The following is a 21,011-nucleotide window of genomic DNA, read 5'->3' as shown; positions in this document are numbered from 1 at the left end:
CACCAGAGGGACTTTCCTAAAGTGTTAATCTTTAAAGTGTATTAGAGTAGATCCATAGCTCCAAAAGGCTCTATGAAGGTCACTGAAGAGCAGGCGAATTTGAGACCAACCCTGCTGGAAACTTCTGCCCTCCCCCAGGTGGCTGAAGCACAAGAAGGAAGGGAGCAGGTAAGGGATAGACTGAAGGACGTCACAGGACAGTGCTGATGGGATTTCACCTTGCAGGTTTGAGTTTACAGAGTGTGAAACCTTTCCCTGACCTAATTTTCCGATTAGTAGGCTATTTTTTTAAGTTTATAAAAAGTAAAACACTTAAAAATACCAAAAGAATGTCACTGACAGCCAAGAAAATTCCAGCTATATGGATAACATTAAAAACTAGCTGTCAAGCTAAATCCTTTATCAGTACAAATTTCAATTTTTCTTCAAATTGGGAGGAAGAGATTGGTTTAGATGTACAAAGTCTGGTTACTCCCAGCCTCATTTTATTGCCACTGACAACTCTGGGAGAGACAGAGAAAAATGGTAATTTATGCAACCGGTAAAACATACAGACACCCCCCGACCCTGGCTTCAAATTTCTACAAAACATTCTTAGGTTCTAGTATCCCCCTTATGTTTGTTTTATTACAGGAGAGTTGTTCCTTATGATTTCAGTGAAATGCTCTTCCGGAGCCCACTCCATGAGTGATCCTTGAGGACACCTGTTCTCCTGGATCCGTTTCACCCATGGCCTGGCCACCTGAGTGGCACGCGCACATGAGCGAGGACAAGGCTTCCAGATGGGGAAGATGCACAAGAAATCATCTGGGTTTGGGTTTGCAGGCTGTTAAGGTTTTGCATTTCAACTCCCACAGCTAGAAGGAATGAACTGCAGAAGTCTGTTTTCTGGTCAAAATCTGTTCATCTCCCCAGTGTTTTAAGTTACTTAACAAGCCATTTAAGGGAGTCCAAATACTAGGAACGGTGCCTGTAAATACAAATACCAGACACTTCCATTTCAGAACTGTAATAAACCGGGAATACTTTATAAAAAGATTTTCAGCCCACTTCATGACCTGAGTAATGATAGGTAAACTGGAAATAAAGAGAAGAAACATGGAAGAAAAAGAAAATAAAAACACAAGAGAAACATCACGATCTTGAGGAGAAATAATATGCAAACTGTTTCTGTAAGCTAAAGAAATTATACAGAAGTCCCAAAAAACAATTAAACCAGAGGAACAGCTGCATGTTAACTGCATCACCTTGAGAACAGGAAGGATACTTTAGCGGGCGGCATGCCCTCCTTAAAGCAGCACCAGAGGGCTTCGTGCACAGCAAGGCCTTGTTCACTGAGCACCTGGAGGGCAGCACCAGCCACGTGGGAGGATGGAGGATGTTGTCAAGGGCACCTCCACAAGTAGCTGCAGTGATCGACTCTACCCCGCAGATCTTCTTACATTGTACATGGTGAGCCGAACAGACTGGACGTGGACCCATTATCAGCCTCACAATCCACCCCCCCAAAGCATCTCTGCAGCCAGCCAGGGGGGCAGGGCAGGGTCTTCATGGGGTGCAGAGTTCTGATGGGCTGTGTGTTCGGTGCCCCCTCCCACCCAGAGGATTGCCCTGCTACCACAAAGGTGAAGAGATGTTCTAGGGGAGAGAGGCAGAGGCATGTCAAATTTGTATTTTACCAATGACTCCACTCTCCTCCCAATCATCTTTTGGGAAGATGACGTTTCTGGGGAAACAGAAAATGATCAGAAGCAAGTAGATCAAGAGTATGTCCCTCATAAATTTTGGATATCCATCAGTTTTGACTCTGAGATGCATCAGCCTTGTCAGCGTCAGTGAAGAGCTGATGGAAGAAGCAGGGAAGGTCAAAGAAGAAACCTAGGAGCGGAGCAACGAGCCTCCTCACTGGTCTTCTGGGCTTCATCCATCCATCCCTGTCTCCCCCGCAAAAGGTGAGTGAGGTAGGAGATGATGACTCAGAGATTAGGGCAAAACACTCCCCATCTTTTCCCCGCTGCAATCTCCTCCACCCCCATACTTGGAGTCTCAGGGTCAGCTCTCCAATTCTGGTTCACACGAATGGAAAGTAACTGAACTAAAATGAATTACCCAAATTATCTGTACGTGTCACACTCCCCAGTTTTTCTTTTCTTTGTTGTTAAGTACCTATAACCAAATTAAAGCATTTTAGCAGAGTGCTAAAAAGTGCTTCCCACCCACTCACACACAGGTGATGCTTATTTTTAAATCTGCTCATCAGTTCTGTAAAAGCACTGTTTTGTAGAGGTGCTGTAATTTGATGAAAATTTGAAACATGTTATTTGCTACTGTGAAATTCTCAGCTCAAACAACCTGAGGCATATTGAGATTCATTACTCTTAGGTCTTGGGCCCTTTATGTGATCAAAACGAGTTTCTTTTTTTTTTTTTTTTTTTAATGTAGACCACACTAGATCTATCACCTACCTGGACGAGCACTCCTCCCCCTCCACAGGTGATTTGTTAAAAGGGAGGCATATTGAGATTCATTTCTCTTAGGTCTTGGGCCCTTTTTGTGATCAAAACGAGTTTCTTTTTTTTTTTTTTTTTTTTAATGTAGACCACACTAGATCTATCACCTACCTGGACGAGCACTCCTCCCCCTCCACAGGTGATTTGTTAAAAGGCCAACTAAAAGGAAAACACAGCACGCTATTTAACCTTTTGGTGCTTTTTTAAAAAAGCCCAAAATGCACTATGAACAGCATAAATAAAAACTGAATTGAAAACAGTTTTAGAACAGAATAAAATGTACCCAATGGATCTAATTTAAATTTCTAAACTTTAAATTTGGAGCCTTAGGCTGAGAAACAAGAACAGATTAAAGCTGCGTGACCTAATCCGGGGTTTCACAGATCTACCTGAAATAATTTCATTTCATTAACTTGAAATGTAGGTCAGGGTATGACCTTTAATAGTCTAACTCTTAAAGACAGTTGGAGAGAGGAGCCAGGAAGCTAGTCACACTTAGAATTCTAAGCACGTTCTCTTTAGTAAGGACACCCTGCAGTTCCAGGTGCAGGAGCACTCCACATCACTCACTGTGGGGTCTACAGAGCAGCAGTGAAAGCCCTTCAAAATTTAAATGTGTTTATGTGGGTGTGTAGTATATGAATCTGACATGAAAAAATCCCCAACTGTCCAGTCAAAAATAAACTCCTGAAAAGTATACCTAAGTTGGCTATCAGATGCAATGCTAATTTGCAGAGGTTCCAACACCATATAAAAGAGCTGATTTTATGTGCTGAAAGTGGATAGTGTGGGAAGACTCCTAAAGTTTCACACAGGGCTGTGATAAGAATACCTCATGTTAGACAGTGATGAGTTGTGAGTGCTGGGTAGTCTACTCAACCACATTTTGCTGAAGACAATACAAATACTCACCAGAGCCTGATAATGAAAACAGAGATTAAAAAACTCAATCGTCAAGGTGCAACATTCAGCAATGAGGTTTGTACAGCTTTTTGGAAAACACTGACAGGAAGTCCCAACAGACTAGGGATGGACCCTCGGGGTCAGGAGGCATCTTGGACATGGGCATTCGCTTCCAGCGCTGATGGTGCAGCCAGTATTTGTGATCACAGCTAAAGCACAGCTGCAACTCCCAGTCCTGGACAGGCCTGGGAGGGCTATCCAGGAAGAGCGGGAGGGGTCCAGGAGGCCAGCCCCAGGTGATACATACATTTGCACAACAGTGCCGACGACAGAGCAGCAGTCTTTTCCGGCTTTACTGCATTGTAGTTGTGGTCGCTTGCCCACGATGGCGTGCTGCTTTCACAAGCTGTCTCCTTCCCGAGGGCTTCACTCCTAGAAAGAGCCACCACCGCCTTCTTCACTAAGCCTTCTTTCTTTTCTGGAGCTGGTCTCTTGTGCAGAGGAGAGATTTTAATGCCTGCCTGGATAATCAGCAAAACCCCAATCAATAACAAGGCCAGAAATGACACCTCCAGTTCATTTCACTGAGCAAGAAAGGTCATAATCCTATGTCTTCTTCAGGTCACCCAACCTGAGTTTGCACGCCACATCTGCTGAGCAGCAGTCTGGCCACCCTCGCACATCCAGCGGACCCTTAGCATTTCCACTTCATATTCAGGATTCCAACTTTTTGGGCAACGTGAACATTCCCGACAAACAACTTCCTGTGACCCCGCTGAGTGAGGCATGAAGGTGGCGTCATGGGGAGGCAAGAAAACTCCACCTGATGCTTCTGCACCCTCAGCCAGGCCCAAGGCACACCCGGGGCTGCCACTCTCCTCTCATGTGCGGCAGCAACTACTTCTGTGGCAGTGCTACAGTTCAACACTTCCAACCTTAAAATTAAGTCATCTAAAAGCTACATAAGCATTTGAAAGTAATTGAGGAAACTCCTCAATGCTTCGTCATAAATATAATGGAGGATATGACACAGTTACGTCAACCTGAGCCCCAGGAAGGGCCTTCAAATGCCTTATTCTAAGACAAGAGCCTGTGATTTCTAGCCATCCTGTATTCTCCCCAATCCCACGGATACTAAAACAGGACAATCTTGAGAGCTAGTCCTTGAAGGACACAGCCTTCTCCAGGGCCCACCCCCAGCCGCCCTGTGTGTCTACTTTCCACGTGAACTCCATCGGTGGTTAGCAGGTCTTTTCTCAAGACTGCTGCCAGCGTCCTGAGCCTTATGCTCTCCATGCAGCAGCGAGTTACCTGCCTTTAATTCACTGTATTTGTATGACTTCATCTCTCAGCCAATCAGCCAATGGGCAAAGAAAACAGGTGGAAGACAAAAGTGAAGGTGACACCACCTGCGTGTCATCTGTACCTGCTGTCCCTACATTCTACAAATAAATATAACAAGTCTACGAGAAATACTTCTGCACACTCTTGCTCCAGTTGCTCGGACGCCCGGTCTAAGTCGACTTACCTGAACACTACATTTTGGAAGGGTGAGCTTTTCTGGCTTCATCTTGATCTTCTCTTTAGGTTTTGGTCTTGGTTCTTTACCTGAACTTAGGAATTTCATAGTAGCTGCAGCATGTTTAAGAATGCAGTCGTTGCTGCAGTAGACCGAGTCAGGCTGCGCTGCATTGCAGCACCCAGGGCCAGTACACCTGGAGGCACCTGGAGCCTCCACTACCTGCAGAGCAAAACAGGCAGGTTCAGACAGTAGGCTTGCCAATTTCAGCAGTTAAAATGCTTTGTAAAATCACTATAGCACCAAGGTCATTATTTTTAATTAAGAGATAGCAACAGTATTTTTAATATGAATAAAAATTTATCTGTTTATTCAAACTACACAAATGTTATTTCCCCAAGGCAAGGCACTGACATTTTAACTGTCCCTCACACCATCTGTGGTGGGCAGAACTCTAAGGTGACCCCTGGGACTCCTGCTCCTGGTGCACATGCTCTGCATAATCCCCCCCTTGAGCATGAGCAAGGTCCATGGACAGGATGTGATTTCATACCCACAATCAGATTCTGCGATAGGGCAAATGTGCAGTGACTGCATAGATGTAATCAAGGTCCCAAATGAAATGACCAAAAAAGGCTGACTTAATCAGGCAAAAATCCTTAAGAGAGAAACTGGGCCTTTTCCGAAGAGAGAAGATTCCATTGCTAGTTCTGAAATAAGCTGACCTGTTTTGAGAGGGCCATCCAAGGTCAGGATCTAAGTAAGGCTGCCAGATAATATACAGGACACCTGACTAAAGTTAAATTTCAGATAAGAAAAATTTTAGTATAAGCGTGCCACAAAAACTGCATGGGACATACTCATATACTAAATGATGGGAGAGCTTCTGGAAGGGGATGTTTTCCTGGCTGAGCCTCTGATGAGATGACAGCTCCAGCCACACCCTGACTGCAGTCCTGTTAAGACCATGAGCAGAGGGCCCAGCTAAGCCATGCCCAGGCTTGTGACCCAAGGCAACCGAGACCACAAATGTGTGTTGTTTTAAGCTAAGTTTGTGATAGTGTGTTATGCAGTAACAAGAAACTAAAAAAGCACGAGAAGTACACTTAGTAGCTTCTGTTTACAATTACTAAAGTAGGTTGTGATGGTCAGGACTAAATACACATGAACATGTCCCTCAAGTGTACTTAAGCAAAACCTTATTTCTCAAATTAAACATTTAACATAGTTGTTATTCCTCCACAGAATCTGTTTTACTTAGAATAGGATTTTATATAGGCTTATGTCAAACACATTGACAATAAAGACATGAAATTGACAAATTTCCTCATTAATTTTTCTTAATGACTGTGACATGAACAGTAATGTCACATTTCCATCCAGTCCCTCTTAATATTTCTGTGACACATTTATTCAAATAGCTCGGTCTTTGCACATGTCCACCTTGCAGCTAACACAGTGCAAGAGCATTCATAAGGCAGAGACGTTGAGACTCAGCACTAGGCTGACCCTGCTAGAAGACATGCTGCCAGGGTAGGGGTGGGCCAGGGACCCAGGAAGGCCCAGAGTGAAACACGCTCCAAGCCACGCCCCTTGTGGGAACTGGAATGGAGATTATGAGTGCCCGTGCCAGCTCTCAAAAGTAGACACTGATGTGCATGGGAAAAACAAGAATGACAGCCCCAAAGGGGCATAAAAACCAGGCAGGAAGGAGAACTGAGGAAACAGCTGCAAGGCAGAGAAATGATACACCGAGCACAAGAACCAGTGAGGGTCGGACTGACCTGGGCACCACCACAGCTCAGGGCTTCCCATGCTGAGTCAGCACAAGAACCACAAGGCAGCTCAAGCTGGTGTAAGGGGACAGAGGGGCACACGCACTTCAGCAATTCAAAAACAATTCTGCTAGTACACCTAAAATATGTAAGTACATCAAGAATACGTAAAGAAAAGCCAACAGTTAAGATAAAGTCCACAACAGCAGACGAGGCAGGTAGAGATGCTCATCCTTATGGTGAGGGCAGGAGATGGGGGCAGAGCTTAGGAGGCCCCGCCCCAGAGGCAGTGCCCGTCCTGATGAGAAATTAGCTTATTCCAAAAGACAGAAACATTCCTAGCCTCGGTATTTCTACAATAGCCAGTCTGGAATCCATAAGGTCCAGCCCTCAATGTTCACCTTAGCACAATACTCACAGGCTGGAAAATCTTGAGTTTTTTCTTCCCGCTTGGATTAGCAGCTTTCTCAATTCTGCCCTTTATCCCTTGGTCTTCACTGGATTTTTGCTCCACTGTTCCTATACTTGTAAAGTCCGTGCCATCAGCATCTCCAGGTCTACATTTAGTTTCCTGCTGATCTGTAGTTTCTGAATTAGTCTCATCCTGCACTTGCAGAATGGTGCAGTTTGGGCAGATATAATCTTCCCCGTTCCTTTCCAAAAGCCTCCCTCGAGCCTCAGAGATGCCCACACAGTCACCATGAAACCACTCTTCGCATCGGTCACAGCAAATCATAAACCTGAGATAAAAAAATCATATTAGCAATGGGAGGAAGGAATGAACTCTCACTTTTTGACATATTAAGAAGTCACATGGTTTTAACATTCTATTATTTAAAAAATGCAAATACACAGAAAAGTACAGAAAGCAGAATAAAGAACACCTTCATGCCCATCTCTTGATTTCACTAACATTCAACTAAGTCTGTCTTACCTTGGACTGGCGTGAACTACAGGCTTCAGGGCCCTCCACCCCAACCACTCCAGCGTGCCCCTCCTCAGAGCAGCAGCGATGCCTTCATCCCGCCAACAAGCCAACAGAAGTTTCTTAATACCAGATTCTAGTAAAGGCTCTCAGTCGCGCCCCCATGTCCACACAGGGGTTCAACCACAGTCTGCACGTGGCCCTCTGCTAGGTCTCCCAAGGAAGGACCTAGAGGAGCACTCTCTGACAGACTCCTGGGAGCACGTGTGGTCTACACCACAGTCACTGGCTGCACATGGCTGTGTGTGGAACAAGGTGCGTCTTGCCTCCCCTCATGCTCACCGCTCCAACCTTCAATAGCCACAAGGCCAGTGGCTACCACAGGGGAGGGGTGGGGGTGGCCCCAGGCAGTCCTTTTTTTTCTTTTTTGACAATGATGTACTCATCTTTTTCAAATAAATAAATTATTCATCCAGCCTAGCTCTGTAACATTTTAAAATCAAAACAAATACAAATGCTATTTTCATCACCCGATTTCTTTGAAAGTTGGGGCAGCCAAGCCCTCCCACAACCCACCTGTTGTTGTGAGGCTGGCGACAAATGCAGTACAGGGCGTTGGGGTCGTACACTTCACATTCAGGCTTGGGCTTGCCTGCATCCCCAGGCTCTTCATCTTTAACTCCCTGGGCCGCTGTCGCCTCCAGCTTACTCTCTTGGTCATCGTTCACTGCCTGGGACACAGCCTCCTGGTCCGTGTCGGGCTCTTGCTTACTGGGCAGAACACTCTCGACTGTGCTGCCTGCTTCGACATCCACAGTGTCTGTGGGATCCTCCTCCCGACGCCTCTTCCTCAGGCGACTCTGGATGCCCTTCACGGGCCTCTCAGGTGGCTCCTGCTCTCGCTTTCTCCGAAGGCGATTCTGAAGCTCCTTCAAAGTCAGGCCATCGCTGTCACTGTCAGAGGTGTCCTCCTCGTCCTCACCTCCTGTGGCCTTTCCAGAAGAGGCTGGTCCTTCCTGTACACTCGTGGAACCAGACTGGGAGCCACTTTTCATCTCAGAGGTGCTTTCTACGCTCCCTTCCGAGGCAGTTTCAATATCTGTGACTGGACAAGATGTTGGCTCACTGGAATCCTCAAGGGAGACAGGAACATTCTTTCTTCCTCTGCGCCGAACTGTTGTAAGGAATTCCTCTACCCGCTCGGTGCGCTTTGGCTGCCTCCCACTGCGCCGCAAGGAGAGGCCGTGCTGCCGTGGGGACTGCTGCTCCAACGGGTCTGCCTCCACGTCTCCCACACCCTCTCTCTTTGCAATAGTGGTTCTTCGAAAGCCCCATGTTTTCCTGAACTCTTTGCTTGTGGGTTTGATAGCCTTAGGCGTCTCCTCACTGCTCGGGTCTCCTTTATCTTCCATACCTAATGAGAAAATGTGATCACATCCTGACCAACAAACCACGTACCTAAAAGATCACGCGACTTTAACTGCACACAAGAGGGAGCACAACCTGCCTAAACGTAAATAAGAACAGGGATGAGACAGAACAATGTTCTACCTACAAAACATGGAGCTGTGCATGACATAAGTTCTGTTGACCAATGTCTTGTGAAGTGTGGTACGTGAGGTGACTCATTAAGAAAACGTTAACAGTTACACTCCTAATGTTTAGTGGGAGGAAACACAGCCAGCAAGTCAAATGTGCACTGCTGCCATTCACCTACTCGGACAAGGCTTTACACAGTGGGGAGCCCAGGGAATAAGCTTCAGCACAAGCAGGGCAAGGACACGATTGTGTACAGTGAGGTCAATAGCTGGTATGAGGACTGCCATGTCCACCGTGGGCTCTGGAGCCCTAGGCTGCTGACCACCCTGCTGGAGACCACGTGGAGGGGAGGGGCCCAGCAGAGCCCTGGCTTTCAGCCACCCCAACCCAGGGTCAAGAGGGATGCTACCATAGACCCCTCATGCCAGACCTGCTGCTGGCTGAGTTCTGAGTGACTTTCCTGTACACCAAGTGGGCGGACTGCCCAGATTCCACACGGTTGAGAGGTACCAATGGGCCTCATTTTAGTCCACTAAGTTCTAAGGGACACTGTCAGCAGCAATGGGTAACTGAGACACACAGGGAATACTGACCTAGGCAACAGCTTTAAGGTATACTACTTCTCTCTTTTTTTCCCCCAACTTTCAAACAGATTCTAAAGGATCATGTTTGTGAAACTTTTACTCTTGTTTAAAACAACAAAACCTGAAAAAGACAGTATATACCGTGAGAACTCTCTTCCCAGTTGTCCAGGCTTCAACCGCATTCGAATGCTAATGACGACTCTGGTTTACACCATGCTCCATTCAAGGGGAAGGACTGGTATAAATAAAGTGAAAACCTTAAAAATATACAATAAGAATAAGAATACACAAAATGTAAGATCACTCACGATGTAAGTCTTTTTTTTTTCTTCCATCGAAATGTTGTCACTTCCCATTTTCCTGTCCAGCTACAAGTGTTGCCAGATGGCGAACCTGATCCCCCAACTCCTTGGTCACTCAGAAGCTGCTGAGGCGAGGACCACACCCCTTCCTTCATCACCTGTCAGCGTAGAAACCCCAGGGTGCCCAGAGCGCATGGAGGAGCCTCTAGGACAGCGGCCAACACAAAGGGGTGCTTCCCGCACCTGCTGGGGTCCCTGGGGCAGGTCACACTGAGCTGCTCCCATCTAGGAGGCAACGCTGACCTCAAAAGGTCATGGGTTTTAAATGTGGGAAACAACACAAAAAGCAGAGACATGCTCCTTATACACACATACATAGCAGAGCAGTTAGTGCACTACAGTAAGTTACAACTGTTTACTTGTTCTTGTTAGAAGTTTCACTTTTTGGAAAACAGATTCCCTCTTGCACAAATCAAATTTGCAGCAAATCTGATAGACATCTTAAAAGAGGGTTAAGTCCCAATTTTCACACAACACTTTGAACTTCTACTAAAGACACAGTCATTAGGGGCCTTTGCCAAGAAGGGCACATGTATGCAGTCCCTCCACTGCTGGGTCCTGCCTCTGTGGGGATGGCTTTCTGCAGAGGGAATAAAGGAACTCTGAATCAAATTCCACTTGTTTTTTTGGTGGCTGGCTGGTATGGGGATCCAAACCCTTGACTCTGGTGTTAGCATCTAAATCTAATTCCTAACAGATGATTAAACACTCCACTGAAAACTTTAAAGGTTAGAATATTTGAAATAAATATGAATGCTACATTATAACAGTTTCTTTACAAATAACGACACTTTATAAATAGAAAATACAAACTTTCAAGTTAAAATTTAGTTGCTGCTGTTTAACACTACTGATACTTTACCTGCCCAACACTGAAAGCTTGGACACGTTTTCAGCTGGAATCCAAAATACAACAAAAAACCTGGTTGATGAAATCTCGTCAGTAGACAGCCGTGCCTCAAAACACCATTGTCGTCAACCACTGTTCATAAGTAACAGGATTCATATTTTCAACAACTCGAATTGTCTAGACTCTGCTCCCAAGAAGTAGTTCCTAAAAGAAAATTTAAAAAGATTTTATAGCACTTAAAATAACTGTAACTAAAACCATGTGTCAATACTTTTAAAAGAAAAAGGCACCAAACTTTCCGAGTGATCTTATCAGTGTACATTATGTGATCTACAAAGACATCCAGGCAGTTAGAAAAAAGCACACGACTCTACCTCCGTTTCCTGTAAGGGCTTTTACACAGAAAGGCAGGTATTATCACTACTCTCTGAGAGAAGGGGACTAAGACAGCCCAGGAAGGGGTGGCCAGCCGTGGGCTTGCCTGGGGAGGCCAGCAGAGGCATAGGAAGATGAGGGCTCAGAGATCAGTCATCAGCTTCTTTCCAAGTATGAGCCTGCTCTTGAGACAAGCCCAGATCAATAAATCCCAATACAGAGCAGAGAAATGCAAACAAGAGGTGAAAAGGCTGAACAAATGTATGTGAACATAATGCTCAAAAACTCTTAATGCTGCAGCTCTATTGTCATTTTAATTAAAAGCCTAAGGAAATTTTAGAAGACTGATGTTTACGATTACCAAACACCAACATGGCACAGATCATGGGTGTGTACTTAAAAACATTTCTCCTTCTAGAGCCTCTCTCAATAGCCACATCTAAACATTTGCTTGAGATGCCTTTATTTCTAGCTAGGACCTGAATGTCTACTTTTTCTAGCACATTTGCCCAGAGTCCACCCTCCAGAGTGGTGCTTACCACCTCCTACCTCCTGCTTGCCTGCTCCAACTGTCTCCTCCAACTGTGGTCTCCCCAGCGACCTTGGAACAAAGAGGCAAACATTCCGCCTCATTCTCTTAAAGAGACAGTGGCCATTCAGACTGCAGTGTTCACTGATTAGCCCAATGACTTCATCACAGTCATGTAATCTCTTCAATGTAGAAAACCTACCTCAAAGTGATTGCTTCAAGAATTCAGAAACTTGGAAACACACTTTTATACTCACAACACTGAACATTTTATAAAAGCAAAGAAATTAAGATGTTTTCAGGAATGGAAAGCCAGTTTTAAAAATTCATTTTATGTGTTAATCTGAAAAATAAACATGTTTCTGGATTTGAGTTCTGAATAATAAATCAGAGAAATATAGTTATTTCTGTTAAGTAGAATGAGATAAAGAACATATTCAGAATCGATCAGATCATTTTATATATGCAAAATTGATTTTTTTATAATTTCTTCAACATAGAAAATCTGATATTTCAGTTAAGCTTGTGGAATAAAAACATATGAACATCAAGGCAAAAGTAAAAAAAGTTTTGTTGAGGGCCGGCCCGGTGGCGCACAGTGCGCTGCTTGGGAGCGCGGCGGCGCTCCCGCCTAGGGTTCGGATCCCACATACAGACCGGCCGCTCACTGGCTGAGCGAGGTGCGGGCGCAACACCGAGGGTTGCGATCCCATTGCCGGTCCCGGTCCGGTACGGGTGCGACACTGAGGGTTGCGATCCGTTGCCGGTCACGAAAAAAGACAAAAAGGAAAAAAAAAAAAGTTTTGTTGAGCTTCTAACACAACTTAGAATTAGTCTGTCACTGTACCTACTACATAGTGCCATTACATGAGGAACGTGGCCAACCACATCATATTAATAACAATTTTTTTCCCAGAAAGGAAGAGAAAGGTAGGCATCTCCAAAAGTGGGAAAGTAAACAAACTGTAGGACAACACTGCATGCACTGAACTTAAAATCATCTTTCTACATTTCCAAGCACACATTTTTTTCTCAGCTGAAAACTGCTCCATTTTCTAACCAGAAGCAGGGATAATGCTATAGAATCTTAGGCTAAAATACATACACAGATATTTGTGCGTGTGTGTGCATGCGCGCGCCCTTCTCAACAGCTGTTAACACGAAGCCTGCAACTAGAAGGCTGGAGAGCGACAATTCAAGAACTGGACGTGCAGTTCTTCATACTTCTTGAAGGGCAGCTCTCAACTTTTCTCAGGGACCCTTTATACTCTTAAAAGTTGAGGACCCCAGAGAGCTTGTGTTTATGTGGAATACAAGGGTTCATCAAAAAGTTCACAGAAAGATTAGTATTATCCTTTAATTCCATTTTTCCATGAACTGTTTAAAGTACTCCCATATATCTAATGATATTTCCAAATTTTTTAAATATTAAAAATCCATTATACATTAACACTTTTTAAATAAAAAAGTAATGTTATTTCTAAAATAATTAGAGCTAAGAGTGGCATTGTTTTATGTTTTTGCAAACCTCTGCCTTAATAGAAGACAGAAGGATTTCATGTCTCCTTCCACAGTCAGTCCCCCATATTGTGTGGGTTAAAAAATGGGGAGAAAATCCTGCCTCACACAGATGTCATTAAGAAATGGGGAAGTATTTTACAATCTTTTCACATAACTATGGATGTTCTTTGATACTAAACCAAATCTTAGCAAGTAGTAATTTCATAAAAGTTCGCTGCAACATGGAATCTGAAACCACACCAACGAACTTTCCACACTTTCTTAAATTAAAACCCAGCCAGTCTGTCTTGCACTTTGAACGTATCTTTGACCCGTGTGTGTTGGTCATTTGGAAAACACTCGTTCACTGAGTTTCAGGCAGATTCCAAATGTCAACGCATTTCATTAGATGATATAAAAGAAACACATTCGTTAATGTCACCTCCAACCTCCCCAGAAGTCATTACTTATTGGTAAGCCATCAAGGTCATGACGGCAGATACAAGTTTTCCAGAACTCTAATATTCACTTGAAAGCCTGAATTTTACCCTTAGCAACAGATACCACCTGCTGCTTTCTCTCCTTGAGACTCACACTGTTCATCCTGGGGAAAAGGCATGCCAAACACGGAACTGGGAAAGTGCCGTGTGTCTGCTGCCGTGCCTGGGAGGGCCAGCTTCCCCTGAGACGTGGCGAGTTGCAACCGGAACAACTCTACACTATGTCAATCCCACCTGGGCCCTCCTGGAGACACCGCCCCCAGGCACAGCGGCCGTCCTGTGTGCTTACCCTTCATCACAGGGACAAGTGAGGATTGAAACTAACATTAACAATACTTACTGCTTCACCAAGGACATCCTGAAGGGAAACCGGCGCATTTTAAACCCCAATGCACGGCGGGGAAGAGCACAGCGCACCATGGGGTGGCACCGAGCTCTGACCCCCCTCTGCACCACGGTGCACATATCAGCTCACATGCCTGGCTGCTGCTGTGGATTTAGTTATTACTTCTGTCCCAGAAAGGGTTTTGGGGACTCCCAGGGGTCCAGGGAACACACTCAGAGAGCCTTTGTAACATGCCATTTCTACTACTTTAAGAATACATTGGACGTGTGCAAAGCAGTAACACGTATCTATGCTTCAGGTACCAGAAGAGACTTTAAACATTTCTTTCCACAAAAGAGTTCTACAACAAGCTCTACATTTTCTGTTCAGATTCCCCAACTCATCAAAACGTTAAGCTGCCAGAAATGAAATTCTTAAAAACTAAAGAAAAAAAATCCTCCCAAAATGTTATATGTTACTTAAAAAGTATTACTGATGCATGACCTTATGACCATTATAAATCTGAATGCTCAACTTTTAATACTCCAAATTCACTTAAGTAAATAACTGAAGTGTGCCCATTTAAAGATTTTTAGTTCCACAAACTTAAGAGACTAATTTTTTTAGTAATCAATCTCTAAGACTCTTTAAATGTGATGCACAGCCATAATGAAGTTCACAGTATGGAAACCCCAGGAAAACAGCTATGACTTCTAACCAAAAATAACAGTGCAGATTTTGCCCCACCTGGTGGCAAAACATTGTTTCTTCAAACCTCATCTTCCCAGGGCCGGCCCCGTGGAGCACTGCTACAGTGCGCCGCTTGGGAGTGTGGCGGCGCTCCCGCCGAGGGTTCAGATCCCACATGCAGACCGGTTCCCGCTCACTGGCTGAGCGAGGCGCGGGGGCAACACCGAAGGTTGCGATCCCGTTGCCGGTCTCGGTCCGGTACGGGGGCGACACTGAGGGTTGCGATCCGTTGCCGGACACGGAAAAAGACAAAAAAAAAAACCCGACAATTTTAATTTTGAAACAATTCTAACCTGCCAGTCAGAAACTATATCCAGTGCTATAATAAAACCTCATTATTTTGGACTCTGCTCAGAATTTTTTAAAATTCTGACAGGCTAGGCCAAAGTTTACACTTATTTATATTTTGTCTATTAAGGGTTTTCCATCTCGGCAACTAATCCCTTGTTATGTGGATGAGGAGGATCGAGAAGTTCTTTAAACTACTAAAAACGAAAGAAAGAAAGATGACCCAATAAAAGATGTTTTTACAACTCAGTTTTTATTTATGGAATACCCACTAATGAGAATATGCCCAGGAATTTCAGACAATATCCTGAAATATGAGAGGGTGAATGTTCTCTTGCCAGCAGCAGTCACTGTTTCTGGTCTAGTGACACGCAGCCACAGAGACTGTGCTGCTCTGCTCTCAGGTCCTGCAGGTCTGCAGCAGCAAACATTTGCCTGTGAAACATGCATAAGTGAGGTTTGGGCTCCAGGGGAAACTAAAATACCCCAACTTTCATTTATTTTCTTATCTATACAGAATCTGACTCAATTGTATAAATTACATTTAAACCCATCCATGAGATGGCTGAATTCAAAGTTTTGCTGCTTACCAAAGAACACTGCCATTATTAAAATTATTTTGATGAAGCGAAGATGTCATGTTTCTCGGGAAGAAAACATGGAGAAAAATCTAGAAACAACCCTGTTGTTGTTTTAAATTTCTTGGGTATTTCTGCTTTACAGATATGTGGAGACAAAAAGCAAAATTCATTGCTGAAAAATCAGAGAGAACTGACGCCTGGGCCTGCAGGCCGTGGTGTGAAGCCAACTGCCAAGCCCCGCCTACGGGTTTGCCACTATCTGGTGGTTTCTCTCCATCCAGTTTCTGGTACAAAACACAGGCTTGTGACCTCAGTGCACAACTCAGATGGGAAATATCAACTCTCCAAATGAATGCCAAGAATCAGAAACAGTCACATAAATTCATTTATCCCATCTAAGGAGAAGGAAAAAGCAAGACGTTCACTGTTCTCTAACTGTGCGACAGTCTCCTAAACTGCTACCTCTGATGGGCTCCGCTCTTGTCTCTCAGTAAGAAAGCGTGGTTTCAAAGACCATCCAAGACACAGCCCAAATGCTGTGTTCTGGGGTGACTAGTTGCTCTTCATAAAAGGTCACAACCTGGGTCTTAGTGATCACTGCAGTGTCCTCAGAGGAAATGTGGTACTGTGTTAGAAACCAGAGGACAACACGGGGGATGAATTCCTGGGCAGATCACAAGACCACAAGAAGTGGTGTGAGCGTTCCCCAGGACAGCACAGCACGCAAAGACCAGGTCCCTCCCTGCTGGGCACCTTCACTTGGAGACAGAATTACTGTTAATTATTCTGATCCTCCAGGGACGACCCCCAACTGGCTATTCTATTGCTTTTACATCCACCTTGTCTCTTTGGGCTCCTAGTACATCTGTGTTGGTTTAAATCACTGTCCCACCCAGTACCTAGAAGCTCCTACCCTTTATGTTCTCCTCAGTTGGCACCATTAGACACCTGCATAATTCCACAACCCCAAATACAGGGTACCCTCGCCGCCATCTCCCATTTTCACATTGATGCAACAGACTTGTTAAGGACCCAGTGAGAGGCCTTGTGTGACTGTCTTACAGGCAGTCAGTCTCTCCCAACACACCGTCACTTTGAGGGACAGATATGCATTAAAACATCTTCACCAGTAACAGCAAACCAAATTTATTTCACCTTTCTCATGAGGCAAGTACATGTTTGAGCCAATAAAAACAGTTCAGGGATATCGCCTATCTTCCTAAAGGTAATCCATTTTCCCAGGTGTTTATAGTCAACTATTTTTTGAACTCTCTTTTCTCAACAATAGGAATGTTTTTAATTATCATGGAGCACAATGATTCTCAAAGGTGGTCCAGCAGCCCCACCTTTTCAGAAGGTGCCCAGGATCAAAGCTGTTTGCACAACAAGAGAACGTTCCAAGCCTTTGTCACCCTCTCAGGAGGATATGACAGTTTCCAGAAGCCAACGCAGAAACATGTGAGAATCCAGCTGTTGCCGGTTTAGCCAGAAAAAGAGATTTGCAAAAACTTATAACAATGCCACCTTTCTCATTAAATTGTTTTAGTGTTGGGAAATAGATTCCATAAAATGTTATTTATGTTACTGTGTAAGGGTTTATTATTTTAAATAAAGATATTTAAAAATGAATAAATAAAAATTTTGACAGTCTCATTTTTAATGTTAAATGTAGTGAATATCAATAAATATAACTTAAATAAATTAAAGCTCTCTGGGGTTGTCAGCAATTTTTAGGAGTAACTTTTAAAAGAGGCCCTGAGTTCAAACAGTTTGAGAACAGCTGGCACAGAGTTTCTACTTATGGTGACTCCAAACGGCTGCTCCTCAGTGTGCCAAGAGAAATCCCAGGGCCTTTCCATTCCGTCAGGGCTCTAAAATCAGCCACGAGTACTGCTTTAGCATTCAATTTTTCCGGGCACCCTCCCCCTTTTCTCTTTCAGTTTTGCATGATTACCAACTGAAAAGGTGCTGATTGCCAAGTATGAGACTGACTGCTACCCAAGTTCAGGGTAAGAAAATGAGGTTTACAAAAGAAGCCTTCTCTCACAAGCATCTGCTTTGCAAGGTGGAACTGCATTGTAAAAAGGTATTAGGACCTCAAACCACAGCCTAACGAGCAAAAATGATGCTTGTAGACCTTGAAAAGTCAAGCAGCTTCCCAGGACTCGTGTCATCACTGCATAGGTAGGAAGAAGTGAAAAGAAGGGACATTTTAGTACTAAAAACATGCTATAAAAGGGAACACAGTTTTTAAATCATAATCGGACAAATCCAGAGAGTTCACAACTAGAGTCCACCTGGCCTGTGTATCTCCACAGGGTGCAATGGCCACTCCACTTGGTGCAAGTTCAGCATTCCTGGTCCTGATGGCAACAGCCAGCAGTGCCCATCCCCCAGCATCACGCTTTGCTCCCCCCCCTCCCCATTTACAGCCCAAGCAAATCCTCAGTTAAGGAGACTGGGGGGCGGGGTAAGAATGCAGGCTTCAATCCCAGCTGCAGATGTAACAGCTGGGTGGGTGCACGTAGTGGGCAAGTGCACTTCTCTCTGGCCTGATTTTCCTGTCTGTGAAATGGGGACAATACTAATCTCAGTCTCCTGAAAGATTTTCTAAAAATACATAGTGTCAAGTGCCGAATTGGCACAGCACTTGGCAAGCATGCAACCAATGGTAGATGCCGTTCATCAGAACCACCACCCCGAATCAATGAGGGTCTGGGAAACAGGACCTCTCAGGCGAATCTACTTCTTTGACAAACATATACCAAGAGCCCCTCATGTGCTGGGTGTAGGTGACATCTTCACAGAGTGGGCAGGTGGGCTTTACTCTGACCTAGCAGAGGTGCCTGGGTGAGTGCAGACAAGTTTATGAGGCAGTGCACTGCCTTTTTTTTCTTCCCCTCCCCACAAAGGTGACAAACACCACAAACTAATGCCCATCATGAGACTAGTTTGAAAAACCAAGAAACATCTATATAATGGAATGTTTTAAGACCGAAATTAAAATGAAATCCCTCCACTCACTGCCATGAAGAGAGTTTGCAAACACATGAGTAAAAAGATCAAACCACCCCTCATCTAAGGCCAAATGCATACAACTGTGTTCACCAGCACGTGGTAATGCGGAGCGTGTGAACAGCGCTTCTTCTGATATTTTCACTTTCTATATTTACATATGCCTTAAATTTTCTATATATGTATTATCTTTGTAACCTAACCATTCTAAGCTACCTTCATTTTGCAAAAAAACCCCTGACTTACCTTTTTATAAAGGTAAATTAAATACCACTTAAATGTCTTCATTAGCACACAAAAACAGAACCACAACACTAAGTTTGATACTCAGAGAAATATCTGCTTTACAAATTATACACTAGATAATCATCACATTGATTAAGTTCTATAGTCAAGGCTATGGAATTCTTATTAAAATACATACAATTACCTACTCAACTTCATATAGCAACTTACCCTCAAAATTACTACTAAAAAATAAAATGAGGCACAGGCAATGCAGGCTGTCTCTTAGAAGTCTGTGCACTTAGAAGAGGTGCGCTCAATTCAGACTGTGCTCTTTGACCTCCTCTTTCCTGATTAATACGTTTCCACTAACTGTTAACCATATAACCTTTGTGATGGAATTAATATACATCATTTGATAATAACCATAAAGAGGCCAATATTAAACATCCATTGTAAGGGACCCCACCACTTAAGAAATGGAAAAGAGAGAGGTATTTTAAGGAAAACTCTCCTAATGGACTTCTGAGTCCACCAGACATGTGCCATGGTGCAGGGACCCAAGGACAAAAAAAACACATTTAATCTTTGCTCTTCAAAAGCCAAAAGGTAAGACATGTCTTGTTAACAAAAGTATAAAACAATCAGGACCTGGCACAAGTCACAAATAAATACTAAAGAGAACCACTCCCTTGATCTGCCCAGAACTGACCCCAAGGGGATGAGAACCCCATGGCCTTAGAAAGACTTACAGTATCAACAGCAGGACCTGCAAACTCACCACCAAAGAAAACGGAAGCCAAAGTCCCCACTCCAACCCTACCCCCTCACATGAAGACAACCCATCCACCCCTCAAGGCCCACCGGACCACACTGAATGCGCCCTTCTCCAAGTCCCAATGACACGTTCTTAACACTCCATTGTGATGCTCACACACAAGTAGGCATGTGAGCTGTCTGCCAGGAGAGAAAGTGGTAACCATGGGTACTTACTAACAGGAGACAGCCAATTACACAACTTAAAATATTACTTGTGCCCTTTCTTACCAGAACACAACTCACTTAGCTTGAAATGATCTGAATTTAATCAAATACTAGTAAGAGACAGCTTTTGGTGGGAAACCAGAGGAAATGAAAGATACACATTATTTCAGGACAAGACAGGGGGTATCTTACCCATTAGACGCATTGTTAAAACGAGTCTGCATGAACATGCTCCTCCTGCCCACGTACACAGGCCGGTAGGAAAACCAGCGAGCTTAGGGTGAAGCGTTAGGAAGAACGTGTCACAACACAGCTGGGGCTGGGTCTTCCTAGGTGACACTTTTGAGATGGCTACACTGTTTAACACAGGGAAACTGTGGATCAGTCCCAGACTCACACAGGTATCCGTATCCTGACCCGAAGTGCCAAGAGACTGGGTCAGGGTCTTTCTCGGTCACTGCTGTGTCCCTACAGCTAACACAGCATGCGATAAATATCCACTGGGTAAATCTAGGAACGTATTTTACTTCCTTAAAACGCAGGCTAAGGGATCTTTCCTGGAGGCCCTCGAGTGTTCCCCAGGGCATGTGTGGCCCAGGGGAGACCGTGGGACACACAGGGCTCCGCAAATACGCAGGAAAGACCTCCAAGTCCCTTTTTCCTCCTGTGAAGCGCCCATACGAGCCCAATCCTCGTCCCCTCATGCGCGGGGGACGCGGACACGCTGCCGACGGCCCAGGCCCAAGTGACGGGTGACTCGTCTCCACCAGCCCATGGATTAGCTCGCGGGCCGCCGTCACCGGGCGCTGCTCTGAGGGCGCAAGCCGAGGCTCCTCGCGTAGCGCGACGGCGGCCCAGAGGGGACACACGCGGCGACGGCTCCGGTAGACATACGCGCGCGCGCGCACACACACACACACACACACACACACACACACACACACACACGGCGGCCCGAGCGAGGACGGCACC

General features: G+C 44.7%; 1 protein-coding gene across 1 annotated transcript in view; it reads right to left on the bottom strand.

The window, feature by feature from the left end:
- Nucleotides 1-21,011, bottom strand: part of DIDO1 (death inducer-obliterator 1) — a 54,613-nt gene that overhangs the window by 23,486 nt on the left and 10,116 nt on the right. Inside the window, exons 2-7 of the mRNA XM_008579807.1 lie at nt 10,980-11,171; nt 9,897-10,012; nt 8,209-9,046; nt 7,126-7,447; nt 4,942-5,154; nt 3,721-3,934 (exon numbers count right to left, since the gene is read on the bottom strand). Of these exons, the coding sequence (XP_008578029.1) occupies nt 3,721-3,934; nt 4,942-5,154; nt 7,126-7,447; nt 8,209-9,044 (1,585 nt within the window). The 5' untranslated portion in view covers nt 9,045-9,046; nt 9,897-10,012; nt 10,980-11,171. The remainder of the gene's footprint in view (nt 1-3,720; nt 3,935-4,941; nt 5,155-7,125; nt 7,448-8,208; nt 9,047-9,896; nt 10,013-10,979; nt 11,172-21,011) is intronic.

Source organism: Galeopterus variegatus, unplaced genomic scaffold (assembly GCF_000696425.1).
Source record: "Galeopterus variegatus unplaced genomic scaffold, G_variegatus-3.0.2 Scaffold1959, whole genome shotgun sequence".
In the NCBI taxonomy this organism is placed as follows: domain Eukaryota; kingdom Metazoa; phylum Chordata; class Mammalia; order Dermoptera; family Cynocephalidae; genus Galeopterus; species Galeopterus variegatus.
Note: the sequence above shows the minus strand (reverse complement) of the source record. Positions and strands in the feature narration are given on the sequence as shown.